Source organism: Thalia democratica, chromosome 1, assembly GCF_965202585.1.
Source record: "Thalia democratica chromosome 1, ktThaDemo2.hap1.1, whole genome shotgun sequence".
In the NCBI taxonomy this organism is placed as follows: Eukaryota; Metazoa; Chordata; class Thaliacea; order Salpida; family Salpidae; genus Thalia; species Thalia democratica.
Window position 1 is genome coordinate 31,085,521 of NC_139165.1, and position 24,193 is coordinate 31,109,713.

At 25.0% G+C, this 24,193-nt stretch overlaps 1 protein-coding gene across 1 annotated transcript; it reads right to left on the reverse strand.

Moving 5' to 3' along the window:
- Nucleotides 1–223: 223 nt before the first annotated feature.
- Nucleotides 224–12,138, reverse strand: LOC145829061 (guanine nucleotide-binding protein-like 3 homolog). Its single transcript, XM_082936801.1, has 17 exons — nt 12,095–12,138; nt 11,726–11,787; nt 10,401–10,544; nt 9,209–9,316; nt 8,220–8,312; nt 6,287–6,422; nt 5,532–5,635; nt 5,269–5,410; nt 4,806–4,893; nt 4,505–4,622; nt 3,980–4,045; nt 3,476–3,618; nt 2,443–2,536; nt 1,799–1,951; nt 1,400–1,514; nt 1,070–1,141; nt 224–510 (listed from the first exon to the last, which is right to left on the reverse strand). The coding sequence occupies exons 1-17, from the start codon at nt 12,105–12,107 to the stop codon at nt 410–412; spliced, it is 1,752 nt and encodes a 583-aa protein (XP_082792927.1). The 5' UTR covers nt 12,108–12,138; the 3' UTR covers nt 224–409.
- Between the last annotated feature and the right edge of the window lie 12,055 nt (nt 12,139–24,193).

A 24,193-nucleotide genomic window follows, 5' to 3' on the forward strand; every position in this document is an offset into this window, starting at 1 on the left:
GATAAAAAGATGTAGTTTAAAATAAGCAACACTATGTAATAAATAATATGAAAAATTATGCATATTGTGTAAAATATATCTATATTTAAAAAAAACTTTAAAACTAGAAAGCTAACAAAAAACTTTGAGATTTATTGAAAAATTTAAAAGCAAACTATCAAAACATTCGAATTTATACTATAAAATATAAAATATAAAACTTTTAAATTTTAGTGAGGTCAAGTTTACCATTTTTAAATAAAAAAGTTCATAAATCATAACAAAAGTTATTGAAATTTAGGGTTAAAATCAGTGCATATATTAAACGCTGAAACATTAAAAACATTCTCTAATTAAAAAGTTATTTTGCAACATTTCTACTATTTTATTTTAAAATTATCTATTTAAATCTCCTAATAAATATTATTATCTAGTCCATATTAACGTCTTGATCGTAATTTTTTGAACTACCAGCTTCGAATGTCGCAAATGCTGCTTCTAACGAATCTCCCAAAGCATTACCTATTTTATCTGAAACATTTATATATATAAGTCAGATATCTAGTTATATGAAAACGCATTTTTTACATATTTTTTACACATAGATTTTTTGAGTCAAATCGAAAATTACTACTGAACATGTGAAACTTGTTAAAATGCCATATTTTTTCAGTTTTTTTTATGTTTAAATTGTCAAATTTTAAGTTTTCCAGGTTACCAGGTAAAGTGGCAACCCTGAAAAGTCCCAATTGATTCTTTTGTTCGATGGAAAAAAATAAGTTTAGATTTTTTTTTCTTTACAAAATCTACCTTCTGTAAATCTTAAGTAATTTGTTTTAAAATAAAAGAAGACTGAACTTAATATAAATTAGTATACTATTAAAACTAAAGAGTTATTTTCTTATCTTTTATTTTTTTGACGCATCTGAAAACATTTTAAAAATTAATTCAGATCATTATATCTATTAATTTTCGTTTTGATTTAATTACTTTTTCAATAAAATTATTGAGTCTCATAAATCCACAAAATCAACAACAAATTTTCTCTACAAAGTTAAATTACTTTAAATTTCAGAACAAAATAACTTACCAGCTCTGTTTTGTTTTTTCTTCTTCATTTTCAATGCCTGCTTCAAATTGTGGTTTGCAGTAACATTTGAACCTGTTATTTGTGAAAATGAGATATATTGAAATCAATTACACACTACTTATATTTGTGAAAATAATAGTGAATTTACTTGATAATATCTAATTATTTTAGAGATTACTGCCTCTAAGTTGTGAAAATATTAGTAAATATACTTTTTTAATTTTAAACATTTCGTATATATATGTTGCACACCACTGCTGACATCTGCCATATTAACCTTGAATATAAACTTTACTCGCTTTAACTAAATTTAATTCATCTAAAAATAACCTGTTAATTGCACTCCTGAACTAGGATCAGCCATGTTAACCTTGAATGTCGACTTTACTTGCTTCTCTTCTTTTAACATTTTTTTCTGCGGTATGCTAACCTCAATCATTCCCATCTGGAATAACATAAAACAAATAAAGTTTAGTTATTTAAAACTTTTGTTAATTAATAAGAAAAGTTTACTTGAACAAAGCTAGTATTTATTTATAATTATAGGCTTAGCGTCATTAAAAATTTACAAACAAACATCATTTTGCTTAACATAAGCACAACAAAAACTCCATTTTAGCATGACTGTCTTTAATTATAACATGAGAAGGTTGTCTTTAAATGCTTTTAATTTTCTAACAAATTAAAATAACAAAAAACTGTATATTTATTTTTTCAAACAAAACAAACATCTTGTTCAACGTCCATACTATCATCCATTGCATTATCTTGTTCTTCTGAAGGCATCTCAACCCTGACTGCTGTTGATTGGTCGGTTTCCATCATGTTGTCACCTGATTGGACGCTTTGAATTGATTGCTTGTTACCCTCGTTCAATGATTTCTACAGTTGTTATTTTTTTAAATTAACTAATATTTTATATAGTTATTTATTTTATTTGTATCAATTGTTTGTTGCCCTCTTTCAATAATTTCTGTATATATTTGTTTCAAAGTTTTTGGTAAAGTTAAAACTTAAATATAAAATACTTTGAATGAGTTATTGTGTCTTTATAATAACAATAAGTAATACATTTCTTTGAATTGAAAAAAAATAAACCACAAAGTTTGATAGTTGTAAAATAAAACCTACAAGTTTATAACTAAATGTTTGATTGAAATACATATGAAGCTATTGTTTAAAGTTGTTAAACTTTTAAATCAACATGAAGTAGATATTTAAGTTCTATATATTTCTATTCAACAAAGTTTCAATTTTATTTTATAAATTAGGAACATTTAAAATAAATAATTAATAATATGACCTTAAACTTACTTTTTAAAAACTTTTACAAATCAGGTTTTAATTTATCATAATAAACAAAAGTAACAAACCCAGTCGAACTCTGGCAAGAGGTTGGTGACAATCTTAGGTCCAGTGGTGACAGTTTTCCTCTGAGGTGGATGCGTGTAGTAAGATATCTTGCCACTGTTTAATTTTTTCAATATTAATATAATTTTTGTTTCTTAATCAATATAAAATATGTTGCTACAACATTAGTATTTTAATATTATTTCTGTTTATAAAATTTGTTTTTATAATAATACTAAATACATGGTAAATTATATGGAAAAGTTGTTCTATTTACCTTCATTAACTCTCATAATAAAAAAGAGATTCAAACTTTTTAAAAAGTTAGCATTATAAACTACCTTAATTTACAATTTTTGTAAAAAATACATAAAAGTTTAGTTTTAAAGTAATTTTTACATTTTAGAAAATCTGATAAGTTCATTCAACAATAAAGATTGTAAACTAAGAGCTTCTTATCTTGGTTTTGAAACGGAGTACACTTGAAAAAAATACATTCTAAAATCATATATACTCCTGCAATTTAATTTCTAGTTCAAAAAAATGAAAATAACAGTGAGCTATTTTAAAAAATAGTTTTTATAAAATTGTTTTTTATAATTTAGTTTGATAAAAAAACTAACTAAAAATTATTTTTTACAACTACTTTTGAATCTACATTAACAATATGTCTAAATAATAATAACGATTACATTTATTAGGTATTTTTTAATCCACAAAACTTTTTATTGAAACAATTAAAATAGTGTTTAACTATATATATTTATTACAATATATATATTTTTTCTTAATTCAATAAACATTTCTAGACAATGAGCACTTTGTATATACTTATATACTGCATTACACTGATAAAAAATAAAGAATAAATTAGTTAAATACATTTAGTAACTTCATTCTGTACATACTAGTACAAAGCATTTATAGTCACAGTCATTAAACACAACATATTTCTATACTACTTATGACAAATAAAAGTAAGATTTAGTATAACAGAAATACAATCAAGTCAAATAATGGTTCACAATGGTTAAACATATTTATACTTAAATAAACCTGTTCCAGTCATTGAGCACTTGTTTGGCTGCTTCATCCAAGTTAAGCTGACCTCCTCTTTCCAATTTACCATATCTCTTAGCCACCATTGAGAGAAATTGATCGACGTCGTTGAAATTTTCAATTGAATATTTCTGCATAAGCTAAGAAAAATATAAATTTTTAGAAATACTATTAAAATAAATTGAAGTTTTCAATCAACTACATCATCATTAGCTGTGAAAAGTAGATAGTCTTGTTTATACATATGTTAAAAAAGTATATTTGAAATAATTAATGTAGTGTTTTGGAAATGTTTTTATAAAATTTGGATTTTTACTTGTACTAAAACTTTTTAAGTTTTATTTTTATTTTTTGCAATAACCCTTAAGAAGTAAAAAATACTTTATTATAAAATAAACAATGTTAATATTTATTTCTTCGTTGTTACATCTTGATCTAGTTTATCCTTAAAAATAGTTTAAAAATAATTCAATTTACAACAATTATTACTATTTAAAAAACCTGTTCATTGTTACAGCGCTTTATGATTGCTTCAACTGCTGGTTTTGGATCGGCCAAATCTTCTACCTAACAAAAATATGTATAAAATAATTAACTATAATATTAGAATTGTTATACGCATAGAATGTATTCAGACAAAATATAATCAATTAAAGAAAAAAATAATACATCCATTTTATAGATTAAACTAATGTAGTTTCACTGTATTTCACATTTATAATGGTAAATTTTGTTAAAAATAACAATTTGTTTTAATTTTTTTCAAAATACAATTCATAAACTGTCTTTTGTTCAATAAGCTTATCAGTATAAATAAAACCAATAAGTATTTGTCAAATAAAAGATCGTACTTTTACTAAAATTTTAAGCTATTTATTAATACTAAGGGGCTCATTGACAAAAAATATGTTTGTGACATAAAATTTTGATAAAAAATATTAAATTCTAACATCTTTTTTTTTTTAAGTTGAGAACTCTAGTTTTTTACCTATCAACTAGAACCAAAAAAAATGTTTAAATTAATACCTTAACACAGTTACGTAGGATAACAGAAGCCTCATTGTCTCCATTGCCTTTAGCCATCACAATTCCAGGGCTATCAAGAATCTTGATGTTCTTTGTAATCACAACTTCTTTTATATTCCTGTTTTATTTTAAAATATATAATTGTTTTAAATATTCTAGATTGCAATAATTTATTAAACACATTTTATGGTTTTTTTTCACTTTTTAGAATTACGTTCAAAAAACTTAAAATTTTAAAATTAAAAGCTTAGTATATCAAACACAATGTAATAAAAACAAAACTAGTATGATTAGCACAAACTTGGTGAATCCAGGGGTGGAACCAACACCACAAGCTTTTGCTCGTTTTAAACTGTTAATAACACTGCTCTTGCCTACGTTCGGATATCCTGTTAATTGTTGAGAAGTATTTTTAGAGAAAATTTATTTTTAAAACTCAATTGCAAATAAAAAAAAATTTCAACTATTCAAGTAAAGAGAAATAAAGTCAAATAATTGTTCTCTAAATTTTTAAACTTTTTAATGCTTTTACATGTGAAGGAAAATAAAAACATTAAAACAAACTATTATACTAGTGAAAACTATACAAATGCTTGAGGTAGTTCCGTTGTATATACTTAAAAATGTTTATACAAACTGACAAAATCTAAATATATCCAAATATTTTTTAGCTCACAAATTCAATTTAATAATATATTTTACAAAAAAATTGAAAACTAAAAACAAAAAATATTTTGAAATAGTATTATAATAAATAAACCAACCAACAACGCCGACAACGATGGAAGTTTGTTGATCGCCCACCCTGCAGTAATTACTCAATAGTTTCAACAAGGCGTCTGCACCTACACACTGCGCTGTGTTTGACAGTGATTTCAGATGTTTCACAGGAACTTTGCATTGCGTCTGTGTTGAAGTTTAAAACACTTTAAAATTTTTCTTATAATTATTTTAAATTGTTTTGTAGGGACAAATAGCTTTAGACATTAACCTCTGTGTTGAATTTTAAAAAAATGTTTTAACTAACCAGGCGATCTTTTTGAGTTTGAGTGGAAGCTTTGAAAGCTACAGTTGGATATTCATCGCTTAAATATTTTATCCAAGCTTCAACGTTCTCCTTCGGTACTAAATCTGTTGATTATTATTAAGCATTTCAAAAAAAAAACTATGAAAGTTGTTTTGCAAGAAAACTTAACTATTCTCAACTTATTTTATTATTTATTCTCAACTTTATTTTTTTATTATCAAAAATATTTACAGTACTTAAGTTTAGCAAATGGATAATTTAATTTAGTAGTTTCTTGTAACTCTCTTAAAAAGTTTCACAAAAATTATTTGTAATTACTATATAGCACATGGAATAAACATTTACATTTATCTACTTATTTAGAAGTACATGTAAATATCTACAAATCATTTGTAAAAAATTATTTTAAGTCTATTATAATCAAAGTGATATAATTTAAAGAATCATGTAGTAAAACAATGTTTCACTCTATCATAGAATTTTTGTTGTAATTAGATTCTTATTCAAATAGAAAATATATACAAAAAACAAACCATCATTTCCATACATTTAAGTTAGCCTGCCCCTACTATAGTCTTTAAAAACCTTACTAGTAAAACTGTCTACCCAAAAAAATATTTACAATAACAGCAAGTTAGAAACTGACTGATTTTATTGAGCAACAAAACAACCCTTATAAATGCATTGTCGTCAAAAACAAAATAAATAAATAAATAAATACAATTAAATATTAAAACAATACTATCAATACTAACCGATTTTATTGAGCAACAAAACAACCCTCTTTGTAGCATTGTTGTTGAACACTGCTTTTTCGACCTGCTTGCATCTACATCCAAGTGGATCTCTCGCGTCCAATACCTCAATAACCACGTCTGATGTTTCTACTACCTGTTATTAATTAAAAATTTATATAAAACCATTTTCTACCTCTTATTAATAAATATACAAAAAACGTTTATTGCAATATTATTTTATGTGATAAATATACGGACAAAGAGGAATTAATAAAGTTAAAAGCGATAATTTCAAAATTTTTTTTAGTTATTTTTGTATTTTTGTATTTGAACATCAATTATACTACCTGTTATCAATGTTTTTTAAACAAATTATAAAATAAAATTATTAAAAACATTTATGTCATTTTAAAAAATATTCAAGTAATTAATACAAGAAAACCTATTTTTATGAATATTCAAAGAGATCATTAATAGATTTAGTTTAAAAGATTTTTAACTGTCCTTTCATGTGCTTAAAAACTTAATTCCTTCATTAAAGTCGAAGTAAATGAATACATAATAGAAATAATACCTTGTAGTTGTAATTTAACTATTAGTAAACACACAACATAAAATATTCTTTTTTTCTTTGTGGTATATGGTCTTTAAATGAAAGTTAAGTAAAAATAACTATAAAAAATATTAAAGCATGTTGGTTTTAAGACATTAATCACAACAAAGATAAAACTTTCTAAAAACAATACTAAAGTATAGCTTCTAAATTAAAAACAAATCTCTTATTTTCAGTTAAAAGAATTAATTTAAAAAAAAACAAAGTATACACAAAATTTTTATAGCAGTTAAGTTTTATGTAAAACACTAGCAAAAAATTATTGTATTGTCACTAATAAGATAACACCGTTATTTAATGAGGGTTATTTGTAAAAAAAAAAGGAAATATTTAAATTGCTAAAAAATTATGTTGTAACACACTATTTTAACGATGTATTTAAGTTTAAATGATTCAACTAAAACCAAAAATTTATTTATTTAAATGTTTGAAATGATATCTATTGTAAAAATGAAAAGTATATATTTAGACTTCTTTGAAAAATTATCTTTAATTAAAAATATGAATATGATAAAATATTTTGTATCAAACAAAATGTTTAATTATTTTAGTAAAACTACAAGAACTATATTTCAAAGATGTGTCTAATGGTATTCAATAAAATAATTTTACAACCATACATTTAATATCAACTCATAACTAACTAATAAAAAATTTAAAAACTTTAAAGTAAACTGTCAGAATTTCTGAAATAACAAATTTAAATAAGTATTCATTGGGATTAGAAATAATTTATCAGCAAAGTGTATAAGGTTCATGAAATAAATAAAAATCATTTGTTTTACAAACATGAAAATATGGCAACATTGAATAAATTTCTAGTACGACATAAAATGCTCTAGGATACGTTGTTGAGCAAAACAATAGCCGTTTTAATTATAAATATAATAATTAAAACGTAAAAGCCTTTAAATAAATTTTAAAATGTTTAGTTAATTGTGCTTCGTATTTTTTATTAAATTGCTAGTCATAAAAGCATTCTTCTGATTTTTGTCAGAACTATTTTATTTGCTTCTTTAAAAATTTTATTTTACTGAAGCACAAAAAATACAATTTAAAAAGCCAATTAAAGAACAACAAACTTTGTTAAATTCTCTACCATATGCTTTCACGGATGTCTTTTTATTTAAGAAACTTTTGACAACAAATCTTATTAAATTCTTTACCGTAAGCTTTCATTGATGTTTCATTGGATATAAGAAATATAAAAACTTTTATTTTTTTAATTTGTTCAATACAAACCTAGTTAAATTCTCTACCATAAACTTTCATGAATGTTTCTTTCTATATACAAATACTAGAAAAAAATAGATTAAAAAAAAACTTGTGACAACAAACCTTGTTAAATTCTCTACCATAAGCTTTCATTGATGTTTCTTTGGAGAGCATACTGATTGTGTTGTTTTTTGCAAACTTTTGCATCATCATCTCCTGTTAATATATTTTTTGATCAAATAGCAAGACTAATATAAAAAAAAATAATCTTCACAACTTTATGTGGGTATATGCATAAAAAAATCAACAGAAGTCCCATTTCAAATGTCCAATTTTTATCTTCAATTTAATTTAAATCATCGTCTCATGCAAATATATCTTTATATTCAAGTAGAAAAATCAGAATAAGAAGTTTTAAATGTAAAAATGTTACGTACATTGAAACATTAAAAAACAATTAAAGTCTCAATATTACACCAAAATTTTACTGAAATGTATATGTGTTAGCTTAAATTGTCTTAACTTGCTTAGTTTTATATATTTAAATATTAATGGAACACTTTTTTTACATTTAACTTAAAATCATAAGTTTATCATTAACTGATATAGTAATTGTAAGAAATTTTGCAAATTTTATGGAAAATATTATGGCACCACAAACCCAACAAGTTATACTTCAAGCTCCTTAAAATTGTCAAGAAACAATATATTATTAAATGCTTATGTAAACATTTGTTTTTTATTTCTCTGTATGTGTAAAAGTGTTTTTTTTATACGTATAAAACTTAGATTAGCATGAATGGTATGTATATTGAATGTTTCAATGAAATAAAATAGTATTTACTTAATTTAAATGTTAGAACAAGTATAAAGATATGTAAATTCAAACACACTTTTTACTAGAAAAATACTGATAAACCTTCAAATGGTAGATTACAAAAGTAGCACATGTTATAATTTATTCATCTGAAGGTTAAATGAAAAATTAACTATTAAGAAGACACCAAACTTTAAAAACAAGTTACTTTTTCCAAAAACCTTAAATTCTTATATTTAGTTCCACAAAACTTGCTATGAAAACAACTTGATAAAAATCAATTTATAGACATTACCTTTTCTTCAAATTCTTTTTGTCTTTTCAGTGCATTTTCCTGTATACTGAGAAGTGAATTAATGCCACTACTTTGCCCTTGCTTCTTCTTCAAACGCTCTGCTTCTGCCTATAAAAAATTTATTGTTAGTTTTTTTTTTCTTAATACAATTGATACTTAAACTGACAAAATTGATATTGAGATACAAAAATATCCTGAATTAAAACCAGAAAAGATTTGGAAGATCATATAGTATGAGTAGATAAATAATCATTATGTTATGTTTCTTAAAAACATTAAACAACACATTAACCATAACAGGATTACAAAATTTTAAGTAATTTAACTGTCCTGAGTGACCAAAAACCGTCTTAAGTCGTCCTGAGTTTTTCAAGACTACTTTTTAAATTAATAAAAATCAATTTTTCCACTAAATTGTTTATGAAATAACAAAACATTAAAATTACACCAACGAAATATCATTCTAAATCTAGAAAAAAAAATTGTTCTGAAATTATTAAAGAAACAAAACTGTCAAAAGTAAGCCTGAAGATGAAAATAAAATTCTAAATAATAAATATCCTAGGTTATATTCAGCTGTCATGACTCATCCTGAGATTTACAAAACTTCAAAATATCCTGAGTAATGTGTGTGACAACCGTGATATAAGTTTGGTTTTATGAGCAGTTTTATTTTTAGATTTAAAACTTATTCTTCTTCTCAAAAAATATTTTATAGTTAGTCTCATATTTATAGTCAGATAAAACGTGTATATAAATACTTTTATAAATGAATATCAAATAAGTTTAGACTAAAAAATTGTGTGTAATTGTATATTGACAAATTTCTGTATTTTAGTTATTTTATAGAGTTACTTTCAATTTTAATAAAGCTAGCAACAGAAAAAAAACATTTATAAAATAACACAATTTTTCTGTGTGTAACTAATATATTTTTGTAGATATTGTTTTATAAAAGTATCTTTAAATTAGTGCACATCTAAAACAGCTACAACTTTTATAAAACAACAAACACTTTTTGTTTGTGCCAAATTTAACATAAACAAATTATGTAGGTCAGCTGTTGTTACCTTAAAGTTAGTATGAAATCTAAAAACAAAAGTTAAATTAAAAAAAATAACTTGTTGTAAATAGATTATTCTACATAAGGGTTTTATAAATTAACATTTTATATAAAAACATAACAACAAACTTTCTGTTTGTGATTTGCAGCGTCCTTCATCACCTGCTGTTTGAAGGGAGCGCTGTTGGGAACTCCCGGGTCTTTCCTGAACTTCTTCATTTTCCCGCCATTTTTCTTCGCCTGCTTGTTCTGCTTCTTGTTGTGGCTTGCCACCTTTTCGTCAAAATATTTGCTTGTTTTAGATTTAAACATTATTTATAATTGTTTTTAATTCTGGAATGTTTTTGAAAATGTTTAACTTTTTTAAAAAAGTATATTGAGTGTTTGAAAAAAAACTAAATTCAACGTTTAAACTACAATATTGTAATTTAAACATTAGTTAATAAACATAATTTTTATTTTAATCTACATTTTGTAAAAAGGATTATCATATTTATACAAATGATGTAAGAGCTTTTATCAATATTTTATTGATTATAAAATAAATTGTTTGCAACATAGGGTATTTTATGAATATATTTAACAAAAAACAGATCCTACAAATGCAAACAATAATTATTTAATAAATCTTTTTACATCATACAATGGCTGAATCATACATTAGGCTTTCACAAAAGCAATTGGAAATATTTTGTTAACAAATCATACATTTATATTTATTCTATAATCCTTTATTAATGACACTATACTGCATTCCATTTTTAGTATTATAAAAAGTCATAATTGTAAATTTTATTTATAAAAAAAAATTTTATCAACCTGTGTTTTACAGCATATAAAATGATTTTCATCTGAATCTATATGATTATACATATATGAACAACATATATATATATAACTTAAATTTAGATAAACTTAATCCAAAATGGTTAATAGCAATCAACATAAATAAATCGAGTTCAAAAATTGTATGAACACAACAGGGCTGCAAATTTTTGGGTCAAAAAAGCCAGTCAGAGTGACTAAAAATTTGCCTGAAATACATCAAGCTAATTTGAATTGGCCTAAGTAACTAGTTTGAAAATTTTCAATATTTTACATGAATCAAAAACTGAAAAAAAAATGTTAACCAAAACCAAATACCTTATAATACCAAAATAAAAACAAAAGGACTAAATAAATAATGTAATGATTTAAATTTTAAAGTCATAAAAACTAGCCTGAGAGAAGCCTGTTTATTTGTGAAAAAGTTTAAACTAGCATGGACTATCCTTAGTTTCCTAAATGTGTGGCAACCACAAAACAAGATTAACATACTTATTAGTTTATTTTATATTTAAAAGTTAAAAATCTAAAATGATTTGAACATCAATATACTACATGAAATTTGAAACATAAGCCAATTTTGAAATAAAAACACTAATTAGACTTTGAACTAAAAAACAAGCTCTTACAATTTTATTGATCCTTGTTTTAAGACTTCCACTTATTCTCTTGCTAGCCTTACTCTTGTTACCTGTATAGAATTATTTACAAAACTTCATAACAAATCAAAAAAATTATAGCTAAAGGGGATTATAAAGCTTATTTTTTTTGAATACTTACATTGAAGTATTTTATTTTAGTTGAAAACTGTTTATGGTAATTGAAAAACAGATGGATATCAAAAAAAAAAAAAGCTATTAAAACCTGCCAAAATTAGCAAAGTATTAGTATTACAATTTACTTTATAGGCTTATTAAAAAAGTGCTTAAACTTAAATTTGTAATGATAAGTTTATTAATTCTATATACCTTTAATAATATAAAATAATAAAAACTTACGTGGTTTTACCATTTTTTATTTTTTAGAGGTTAACAACAAGTCTAAAAATAAAACAATACTGTTAAGAGCATAAAACTTCTTTTTTATAATATATTTATTGTATAAATATGCTTCTTACTTTAAGTACAATTTAAACTTTTTTGTATAAAGACAAGTTTTAGTTACAATTTTAAGTATTACTAACTAATATTAATAAGATTTTTTTAAATAATACAAGATTCATTGTTGAATATTCTAAACATAAAGTAGTTATACAAACATACTTGAGCTTTCTGGGCTAGTTTTGTACAATATAGCAAAATAAGTCAAAAATTTTTTTGAATAACATTAAATTTAAAGTAACATGGTTTAAATTTTAAATAGATTAGAAAAATATTTAAAAATTGCTATAAATTTGATTGTATATAATTTAACTTTTTTTCATAAACTAGTTGGCTGTTTAATATATGAATAACTGTACTTATACAAAACCATAACTTTTTTTTATCTTTACATCAGGGTTTCCCAGAGTGGGTGATATTGCCCTTGGGGCAATTTTAGTATGTCAGGGGGCAATAACTAGTAAAAGGGCAAAGGGGGGAGGGGCAATTTAAAAAAAACTTTGAAAAACTTAAAAAACTTAAATTTGCTAGAAGTAAAAAGCCAGAATTTAAAAATAATATCTCAGACTATACCCTAGATTTATGTTTATTAGCAGTAATTTTTTAAGAAACTTATCTATCTAATAAACTGGTTTGCAGATGACTTTTTATTTCATTATCTACCAAGCACAGAATTTAAAATTTAGAGAACCATTGACATAAGCTACAGTTTATGTTCATCTTAAATGTTTTTCTATAAGAGTTCATTAATTTATATAATTTTACTTTGTTATCACAGAATGTAAGTTTGGTTTTTAAATTGATTTGTGAACTCTTTTTATAGTTTAGTTTCAATCAATTATACAACTTTTGATACAACAAAAAAATTAAACGAAATTGCTACAAACACAGTCAAAATAAAAGTAGGAGCAACATTAACATATATCACTTTAAGTGCATAAAATAGAATATGTCTATTGAGTATTTTATAAATTCTAATATTATTTTTTAATACTCAAAAATAAAAATTAAATCATCATAAACAGTTGTAAACAGAATAAAAAAAATTGTCGACAACTAGGCAAACAAAAAGTAAAATCCAGAAAAATAATGTGTTTTGGATAATTTTTTCATTTTATTCGAAAAGTCTAGTGTTTTGTCTAATAATGAAAGTTTACAGAAATATTGAGGAAAATCCAGATAAGTAGTACCTTGCAACTATTAAGTTGAATAGAAGTCAATTGTTAAATTTGAGAAACATATACAAATTTTAAAGTTCTCAATTTTAAATACTGAGCTTAAGATTTTCTCTAAACTATAAAATTTATTGTGGTCCAAAAAAGAAGGATAGTAGTTTGTATTTGTTTTGATGTATTTATACTTAAGTGAGTTTAGCTTTAATATTTAAATAAACTTTTACTTAAGCTTAATACTAAAATCAAAAAACTTAATTGAAAATCATTTCAAATGAATACTTTATTAATATTCAACACAAGATTTTAATAAAAAACATGACCAAAACATTTGAAGTTGGTCTTATTTTAGAAGTTTCAACTTATACAAGAATAGACTGTAAGTACTCTTAGTATCTTTATATGTGGCTTACAAATCATTATCTATTAATTAAAGACTTTTTAAATAGAAGATTAAAAAGGTAAACTTTAATAATAAGTAGTTTTAGTTGTTATAATTTTAATTAACATTTTTAAAGTTTACAGGGTGGCCTTTTCATAAAACACTTTTTATAAAAAACTTTTCAAATTTTATAATTTTATCTGAGGTATTTTTATTACAGGTTTTTGTTTACTTAATTGAACTTAAGATATTTTTTTAGTATGAATTTCTGAAAAATTCTCAAAACTAATTTAAATAATTCTCATCAAAAATCAAACTATAAATACATTTATTTTAAGGTATACACAATAGTTAGTTCTTATACAATCTATAACTTCTTAACTTGTATTTTACTTTAAGCAAGAGGTGTAAAACAAACATAAATATTTTATAAACCATTACTGTTTTAATACATATATAATAAATGTTTTTTAAATTCAACTTGACATCAAAAAAAGAAAACTTTGAACCGTCTAACTAAAGTCAATGAATTAGTGAGGATCAACTATTTGGTCATTGATTTTGGTTGTAAACATTGTATTGAGCTATTTATTTTTATTTAGGCACAACAACAAAAACTTGTAGACTAATTGTTTTCAAATAAATTTACAACATAACAAACTTAACCTTAAATAATGATAATCACTCTTATTCAAAACCTACTATTGAAATTAAATGTTCAATATTGACCATAGAAACCATAGTCTACTATGAGCACCACACTCATGGTTGCCACAGATCAAGCTGAGAAAAATTTCCTGAATTTTTACTAAAATTTTACTGACTTTTTTAAATCAACTCTTAAATTAAACTTATTCTAAAATTCATACTCAAACACTTGAAATTATATAAATTTTCCAATCTTATATTTAAACAGGTTTAAACAACAGTTTTTTTGATGAATTCAATCATCTAACTTCCATTACATCACTTGAACCATCTGTGTATGATTGAGGTATTTGCAATAAACAGCTCTATCAGCAAAGTATGTACTTATATTTTCAAACTTGATATAGTTCTAGTTTGTATGCATACATATAATCTTAAACTCTTCTTCTGGATGTAATAGTTTCTCATTTCATACTGTTTTCAAGCAGAGCTTTGTTAATACTTAATCTATTTTGACCTCAGCCTGGTCATTGTGCAACACAAATAATGGTTGCAACAACTTTCCGAGAGAAGATTTGGCAGGAAATTTTAATGTTTCAAAATAGAACTGGTCCAAACAATCTTCCTTTTGCTTGAAGCTCTTGAACTTTAATGCATTCCTTGGACAATTTACCAAAGTTCTAAATTGTTCAATGCTAAATATCACCTTCATAGTTGGAGCACATTTTTTACTATGTTAAGGAGTGCACAATGTTGGCAAAACGCTCAACAACAATTGTGACTCCTAATTTTTCAAGGCTATGAGGATAAAGGCATGACATATTTTTACAAATGTTCTTCCAATACCCATTCTGCTCCAGAGATTTTCAACCGCTTTTAAAACAAATAATCTACATTCTTTGTTGAAATCTAAGACCTTTTGTTCCTCAACTAGATCTTTTTTCCTGAAATTTGCAAGCAAATTGGTTGCAGCACAACCAAGATCAAGGGCAGGTTCTAGAGAAGCTTGATCATTTAATTCAACCTTGAATAACTGGTTAAGCTGAGGTTTGTAACTATCACCCCTTTCATAATGATGCACAGCAATTTAATTACCAAGCACAAAATGTCCTCATACATAAAGACAACAACAAGCTGGTACAATGTCAAAAAAAAGGCTGCATAAGAGATATCACATAACTAAAAAAATGCAAGAAAATTTTTGTGTATATATCACAGTTTCACTATGGAAGTGTCCTTGCCACAGATGAGATCATCAATACTAAAGAGCATAAAAAAACTGCTTGTTCAAGTGTTCAATATGTTAATAGAAAAATTTTGAAGTTTTAGAAAGGATATTTTATCAATTTATACCAAATGAAGACATTGAAAATAAAATAATTTTGTAAACTTCTAAGAAAATTTTGCAATTTTAGTCTGACTTTAAAGGATTTTTAAATAATTTTTTACTTTTTGAAGGCTTTGGAAAATAAGGAATTTTGTAAATTAGTCTGACCTTTTTTTTCAATTTTCTCAAATTTCCTAACTATTCCTAACTTTTTTCAAAAACTCCCCATTTTTTCCTGGTTTTTCCTGACTTTTTCTTTTTTTTTAGTTTTTCTTGACTTTTTCTGGTCTCCTGACTGTGTGGCAACCCTGCACACTACTTAATCCGTTAGATTTAACTTTTTAGGATTACACAATTCTTGTTGCTCTTTATAAATTATTAAAAAATTACTAGTTAATAAAGAAGAAGTGAAAAGTGGTATTGTCACTATAACAAGGTTTCCAAATGTTTTTAAAAAATTTTCTTTAACATCTTCAAAGTTTTTCCAAGTTTTAAAAATTACCCCTTTTAGAGTCTATTTTTAGTTTATAATTAAGTATAAGGTTAAAAACTGTGTTAAGTAGTATAAAAATATTACAAAATTATTATCTAAAAGCTTGAATGTATTTTTTAATAAAAAAAATGTTGATGATGACAAAAAAAATTATCCATACCAAAGATTGGTTTTCTACAAAATAATCGACGCACATTATTCAACAATATTTACAGGAACTTTTAGTCAATTTTACATTGATATTCTACTTATATTTGCAACAAGGTCCAAATTTCAAGGAGATACTTTTTAAAAAGTCAAGACATCGATAAGGTACGCCTATAAGAAGTACGCAACCGCATAAGCACGCTCTAAATTTTTATTTATTACCAGGTACAAAACAGTGCACCCAAATTATATTTGATAACTAATGTGTTTTTAGAAACTTTATTAGATATTTATAACTATAAATATTTACAGATCACGGAAAGAAATCAAAGTTTACAAAGCAAAAGAAAATGTTGTAATTTCTGGTGACATTCCAACTTCGATTGACATTTCAAAAGTTTATTGTGACATAAATAAAAATAATACGATCACTTGTTTTTATTTTAAACTAAACTTTAGATATATAATATTATTTATTTTTATAACTTAAAAAGTATTAACAATAACTACTCTTTATAAATAAATATAACTAAAAAAATAAACTCATGCTCTGTTAAAAATTAGTCTGTTCTCCTTTTCAAATTCAATCTAATGGTTTTTATGTCTAAAAGTATATGCAAGCACAGTACTTGGGTTTAGTAAAAACAAATAATATATAATTAAGTTGATTTTTTATTGCTATAAATACACTGACGCACAGTATTCATCCCTTATAAAAGAGTAAAACTATGGTTAAGTTGTTTTTTTTATTCTACAAACACACTGACGCACAGTATTTACGCCTTATAAAGGAGTGAAACTATGACTAAGTTGTTTTCTTTTTTCTACAAATACACTGACGCACAGTATTTACGCCTTATAAAAGAGTAAAACTATGATTAACTTGTATTTTTATTGCTATAGATACACTGACGCACAGTATTCATCCCTTATAAAGGAGTGAAACTATGGTTAAGTTGTTTTTTTTATTCTACAAACACACTGACGCACAGTATTTATCCCTTCTAAAATAGTAAAACTATGATTAACTTGAATTTTTATTGCTACAAATACCTTGACGCACAGTATTTATCCCTTTTAAAACTATGGCTAAGTTGTTTTTTTATTCTACAAACACACTGACGCACAGTATTTATGACTTATAAAACAGTAAAACTATGATTAACTTGAATTTTTATTGCTACAAATACCTTGACGCACAGTATTTATCCCTTTTAAAGGAGTGAAACTATGGTTAAGTTGTTTTTTTTATTCTACAAACACACTGACGCACAGTATTCATCCCTTATAAAAAAGTAAAACTATGAGTAACTTGTATTTTTACTGCTACAAATACCTTGACGCACAGTATTTATCCCTTTTAAAACTATAGTTAAGTTGTTTTTTATTCTACAAACACACTGACGCACAGTATTTATGTCAAATAAAACTGTAAAACTTTATTGAAGTTGTTTTTTTATTCTACAAACACACTGACGCACAGTATTTATGACTAATAAAACTGTAAAACTTTTTTGAAGTTGTTTTTTTATTCTACAAACACACTGACGCACAGTATTTATGACAAATAAAACTGTAAAACTTTTTTGAAGTTGTTTTTTTATTCTACAAACACACTGACGCACAGTATTTATCCCTTCTAAAACAGTAAAACTATGATTAACTTGAATTTTTATTGCTACAAATACCTTGACGCACAGTATTTATCCCTTTTAAAACTATGGCTAAGTTGTTTTTTTATTCTACAAACACACTGACGCACAGTATTTATCCCTTCTAAAACAGTAAAACTATGATTAACTTGAATTTTTATTGCTACAAATACCTTGACGCCCAGTATTTATCCCTTTTAAAACTATGGTTAAGTTGTTTTTTTTATTCTACAAACACACTGACGCACGGTATTTATGACAAATAAAACTGTAAAACTTTATTGAAGTTGTTTTTTTATTCTACAAACACACTGACGCACAGTATTCATCCCTTATAAAAAAGTAAAACTATGAGTAACTTGTATTTTTACTGCTACAAATACCTTGACGCACAGTATTTATCTCTTTTAAAACTATAGTTAAGTTGTTTTTTATTCTACAAACACACTGACGCACAGTATTTATGACAAATAAAACTGTAAAACTTTATTGAAGTTGTTTTTTTATTCTACAAACACACTGACGCACGGTATTTATGACAAATAAAACTGTAAAACTTTATTGAAGTTGTTTTTTTATTCTACAAACACACTGACGCACAGTATTTATGACTTATAAAACAGTTAACCAAGAGATTTAAAACCATCAAAACTTTACAGACTAAAGAAGTTTTTAAAAACACTTGACTAAAAAGAACGAAAAATTTGTAACAACATTAATGGAGGTTAGCAATGAAAAACTTTAATTACTTTACTTACATTTACAACTTGAATTAACGAAATTATGAACATTTGAACTTTTAAATAAAAGATTTCAATTCTAGATGAAACTTATTTTAGCTATAATTTCAAAACTATTAAATACTTCACATTAGTTTACAAAATACACCAAAACAATACAAGTTTTACAGACTAACTAAATAACGAAAATGTTATAAAAGTATAATGGGGTGTTCATATACCTAGAATAAGGGAATGATTTTCCAGCTTCAACCATTAAATGGTGAAGCGTGTTAACTGGATATTTTTTTAAGAATCTATATCTGTATAGATGCTGCTCAACCTTCTTACTAACCCCTCTCCTCTTGATTACTTCCTTCATGTCACCCCAGTGCCGTTCAATGGTTTGGGTGTGCACCCACGGGTTTTTGTTTGCACCTTCTATTAGTAACCTATTGAGGTCACCAACTTTCATCGCTTGTATCTCAAAAACTACTTTAAATATTTCAAGTGGTTAAAAATGTGTAAAGCTCAAATAAAACTCTATAAAATAAGATCAATTTGAAAAAATCTAGACATCCTCCTATTCCCTTAATGTTCTTCGTCATAATTACTGCACTTATAGCATTGAAAGTTAATATCTGACAATAAAAATTCAAACTTTCATCAAAAGATTATATTGATATAACAATATATGAAATTTTAATCTATTATATTGATAGATCTATTTAAAAAAAGACTGACAGTTTAGTAAATGAAAATTTTTCCATGCCATTTGATTTTCTACAAGGTTTTTTTTTGATGTACAAGTCTTCTTGTCTCTCTTTAAGAAGACAATTTAACTTTTGATAAAAAAGTTTAGTAAAAATATATATAAAGCTTGTATAAAAGTGTTTATTTATAAATATTATTAAATCCTAGGACCATTAATTTTATTCGCACTGTTTTGGTTTTAAAAAAAGGTTACATATATACAAGAATTCTGTTCAAAAAAAAAAACGAAAATCTTTTATAAATAGCACTACTTCACGTTTTTAACATTGTAAAATTATTTAATCTAAACTTAATTAATATACTATAAAAACTGTTTAGCTTTGCAAAATTTTCGAGGTTATGTAGCCAGCCAAGATCAAAGTTTATTTAATTTCACTGTAATTAAACTGAGATTAGAAAGAAAGAAAATGTGATGAATAACAACTATGGTCAATGGATTGGTATGGAGAAAGATCTTTTGGTCATCGAGCCTCACACCAGACATTTTATTTTTTTATCAGTAATATTTTATAACTTCTTTTTATTTCATAACATTTTACAACTTTTTTTGAGAATAGAAGCAAGACTCAATTACGCTAAATCAAAAAATCTAATGAATAGTTTAACTTACTCCGTCAACAAGATGTCTTCTATCCAAATTTTGGCCAGGGGTACAAATACAGTTATCCATTTTTTATTGAAGATTGTTAATAAAATAAAATTACACAGTTTAGAAAAAGAAAATGTTTGTTTATAATAATGTTATTTGTGTTGTATTAATGTTTCCGACAAGCATTTTTAATTAAGGTAAACATAAAAACAAAGCGATAAAAGTTTCCATATCAAATAAAGAACGAATAGTGTATATGCAACTATATACATCCGTATCTGTATATGCATTATAATACAGAATAATTAAAAATTTACTGTTTAATAACAGACTAATGTATTTTTTGTCTCTATATGTACTAAAGGTTCACTTTTTTAAATAGTATAAAAACATGCAATCGTCTATTAAAAACAACATAAAACAACTTAACCATAGTTTCACTGTTTTATAAGGGATGAATACTGTGCGTCAGTGTATTTGTAGAATAAAAAAAAAACAACTTCAAAAAAGTTTTACAGTTTTATTTGTCATAAATACTGTGCGTCAGTGTGTTTGTAGAATAAAAAAACAACTTCAATAAAGTTTTACAGTTTTATTTGTCATAAATACTGTGCGTCAGTGTGTTTGTAGAATAAAAAAACAACTTCAATAAAGTTTTACAGTTTTATTTGTCATAAATACTGTGCGTCAGTGTGTTTGTAGAATAAAAAAACAACTTCAATAAAGTTTTACAGTTTTATTTGACATAAATACTGTGCGTCAGTGTGTTTGTAGAATAAAAAAAACAATTTAACCATAGTTTCACTCCTTTAAAAGGGATAAATACTGTGCGTCAGTGTATTTATAGCAATAAAAATACAAGTTAATCATAGTTTTACTCTTTTATAAGGCGTAAATACTGTGCGTCAGTGTGTTTGTAGAATAAAAAAACAACTTCAATAAAGTTTTACAGTTTTATTTGTCATAAATACTGTGCGTCAGTGTGTTTGTAGAATAAAAAACAACTTAACTATAGTTTTAAAAGGGATAAATATTGTGCGTCAAGGTATTTGTAGCAGTAAAAATACAAGTTACTCATAGTTTTACTTTTTTATAAGGGATGAATACTGTGCGTCAGTGTGTTTGTAGAATAAAAAAAACAACTTAACCATAGTTTCACTATTTTATAAGGGATGAATACTGTGCGTCAGTGTATTTATAGCAATAAAAATACAAGTTAATCATAGTTTTACTCTTTTATAAGGCGTAAATACTGTGCGTCAGTGTGTTTGTAGAATAAAAAAACAACTTCAATAAAGTTTTACAGTTTTATTTGTCATAAATACTGTCCGTCAGTGTGTTTGTAGAATAAAAAACAACTTAACTATAGTTTTAAAAGGGATAAATATTGTGCGTCAAGGTATTTGTAGCAGTAAAAATACAAGTTACACATAGTTTTACTTTTTTATAAGGGATGAATACTGTGCGTCAGTGTGTTTGTAGAATAAAAAAAACAACTTAACCATAGTTTCACTCCTTTATAAGGGATGAATACTGTGCGTCAGTGTATCTATAGCAATAAAAATACAAGTTAATCATAGTTTTACTCTTTTATAAGGCGTAAATACTGTGCGTCAGTGTATTTGTAAAATAAAAAAAACAACTTAACCATAGTTTCACTCCTTTATAAGGGATGAGTACTGTGCGTCAGTGTGTTTGAAGAATAAAAAAACAACTTAAATAAAGTTTTACTGTTTTATTTGTCATAAATACTGTGCGTCAGTGTGTGTGTAGAATAAAAAAACAACTTAACTATAGTTTTATAAGGGATAAATACTGTGCGTCAGGGTATTTGTAGCAGTAAAAATACAAGTTACTCATAGTTTTACTTTTTTATAATGCGTAAATACTGTGCGTCAGTGTGTTTGTAGAAATAAAAAATCAACTTAATTATATATTATTTGTTTTTACTAAACCCAAGTACTGTGCTTGCATCTACTTTTAGACATAAAAACCATTAGATTGAATTTGAAAAGGAGAACAGACTAATTTTTAACAGAGCATGAGTTTATTTTTTTAGTTATATTTATTTATAAAGAGTAGTTATTGTTAATACTTTTTAAGTTATAAAAATAAATAATATTATATATCTAAAGTTTAGTTTAAAATAAAAACAAGTGATCGTATTATTTTTATTTATGTCACAATAAACTTTTGAAATGTCAATCGAAGTTGGAATGTCACCAGAAATTACAACATTTTCTTTTGCTGTGTAAACTTTGATTTCTTTCCGTGATCTGTAAATATTTATAGTTATAAATATCTAATAAAGTTTCTAAAAACACATTAGTTATCAAAGATAAATTGGGTGCACTGTTTTGTACCTGGTAGTAAATAAAAATTTAGAGCGTGCTTTATGCGGTTGCGTACTTCTTATAGGCGTACCTTATCGATGTCTTGACTTTTTAAAAAGTATCTCCTTGAAATTTGGACCTTGTTGCAAATATAAGTAGAATATCAATGTAAAATTGACTAAAAGTTCCTGTAAATATTGTTGAATAATGTGCGTCGATTATTTTGTAGAAAACCCAAAGATTTTTGGTGTCAAATCAAGATTTTACTATATAACATGTTAAAGTTGTTTAAAATTCCAGGTTTTTTAAGTGATTTTTGTTCAAAAATCAAGGTTTTTTAGTGATTTTTATATAAATTTTAAGTGTTTTTCAAAAATTTTCAAATTTTAGGACTTTTTAGCCTAAATTGTCTAATTCTTAATTTTGTCAGGATTCCAGGTTTTTTGGCAACCCTGCTACAAATAAGATGTTCAGCATTAAAATAAAACTGTAAGGGCACAATCAGTTTTCTAAATAACGTCTATAAAAACTAAGAATATTAAATTAAGTAAAATGTAGTCTTTTAATAAAAAAATATATTATAGAAAAAAGAAAAATTGAAGAAAGAAAAATATGACCTTCACAACTATGGTCAATGGGCTGGTTTTGAAAACTTGGTTATCAAGCAACACACAATTTGCCTGTATACACTGTTTTGAGCTAATTCAACTTTTAAAGTATCAAAAACAAAACAAAATACTACACAAATATATAAATAAATGTTTCTTTTTTGTACTTAAATAAACTAACCTAGTATCAAGCTTATTTCAAGTACAACAGATTACAACAGCTCTACTATAAATAATTACAGATATATAATTAGTTCAGAATATATGACTAAATATTCAGAAATGTTCAATTTGGTATGAAATGTAAAAAAAAAAGATTGCTCTTTCTTGATTTAGAAAATAAGATTTTACAAATGTGTAAGTTTTGTTTTGATCAAGCCACATGGTGGATTATGTAAAACTTGTTTTTTATCTGATTTGTACAAAGCTTGTGTTCGACAATCAAAGCTTTTAACCTAAATCTGGTCTAGCCATATCACATCAAGGTCTAATTTAATTGGGGAAGGGTATTATATACACGAAGGGAGACTTTTGCACGAGGAGCCACTTTTTCACGAAGACACTTTTGCATAAAGAGTCACTTTTGCTCGAAGGATCATTTTTTTCGAGAGTTAAAGACATACATAAAATAAAAGAAAAAAAAAAGGGTAAAAGAAAAACTGAATTAAAAAACGCAAAAAACAGTTACCGACCGAGATAAGGATTAGGGTTATCAGTAATAGTAAATGTAATAAAAAAAACAAATAAAATAAAATATAAACTATTAATAAAAACTGTAATTAATACAAAATAAATAAAAATTAGTTAATTAAAAAGCAAGTATAAAAAAATTAACTGACCAGGGTATGGGTTGGGGTAACATTATAAGTAAAAATTAAAAAGAAAAAAAACAGAAAAAATTAAAAACTAACAAAATAAGCTATTAAAAAGATTAACCCGTGCAAAAGTGTCTTCCTGCAAATTTGAAATCTACCTTATTTGATCATTGTCAGTTAATTACATTGGTACTTAACTGAAAAAAAAATTAAATTATGATAATACTAAGATGAAAAATATAATGTATAGGGTAAAATTAAAAAAAAATTATAATTTTTACTTAACAGTAAGAAAATTTTAAGTGGTACTTATTTGCTTCTAATGAAGTAACAAACAT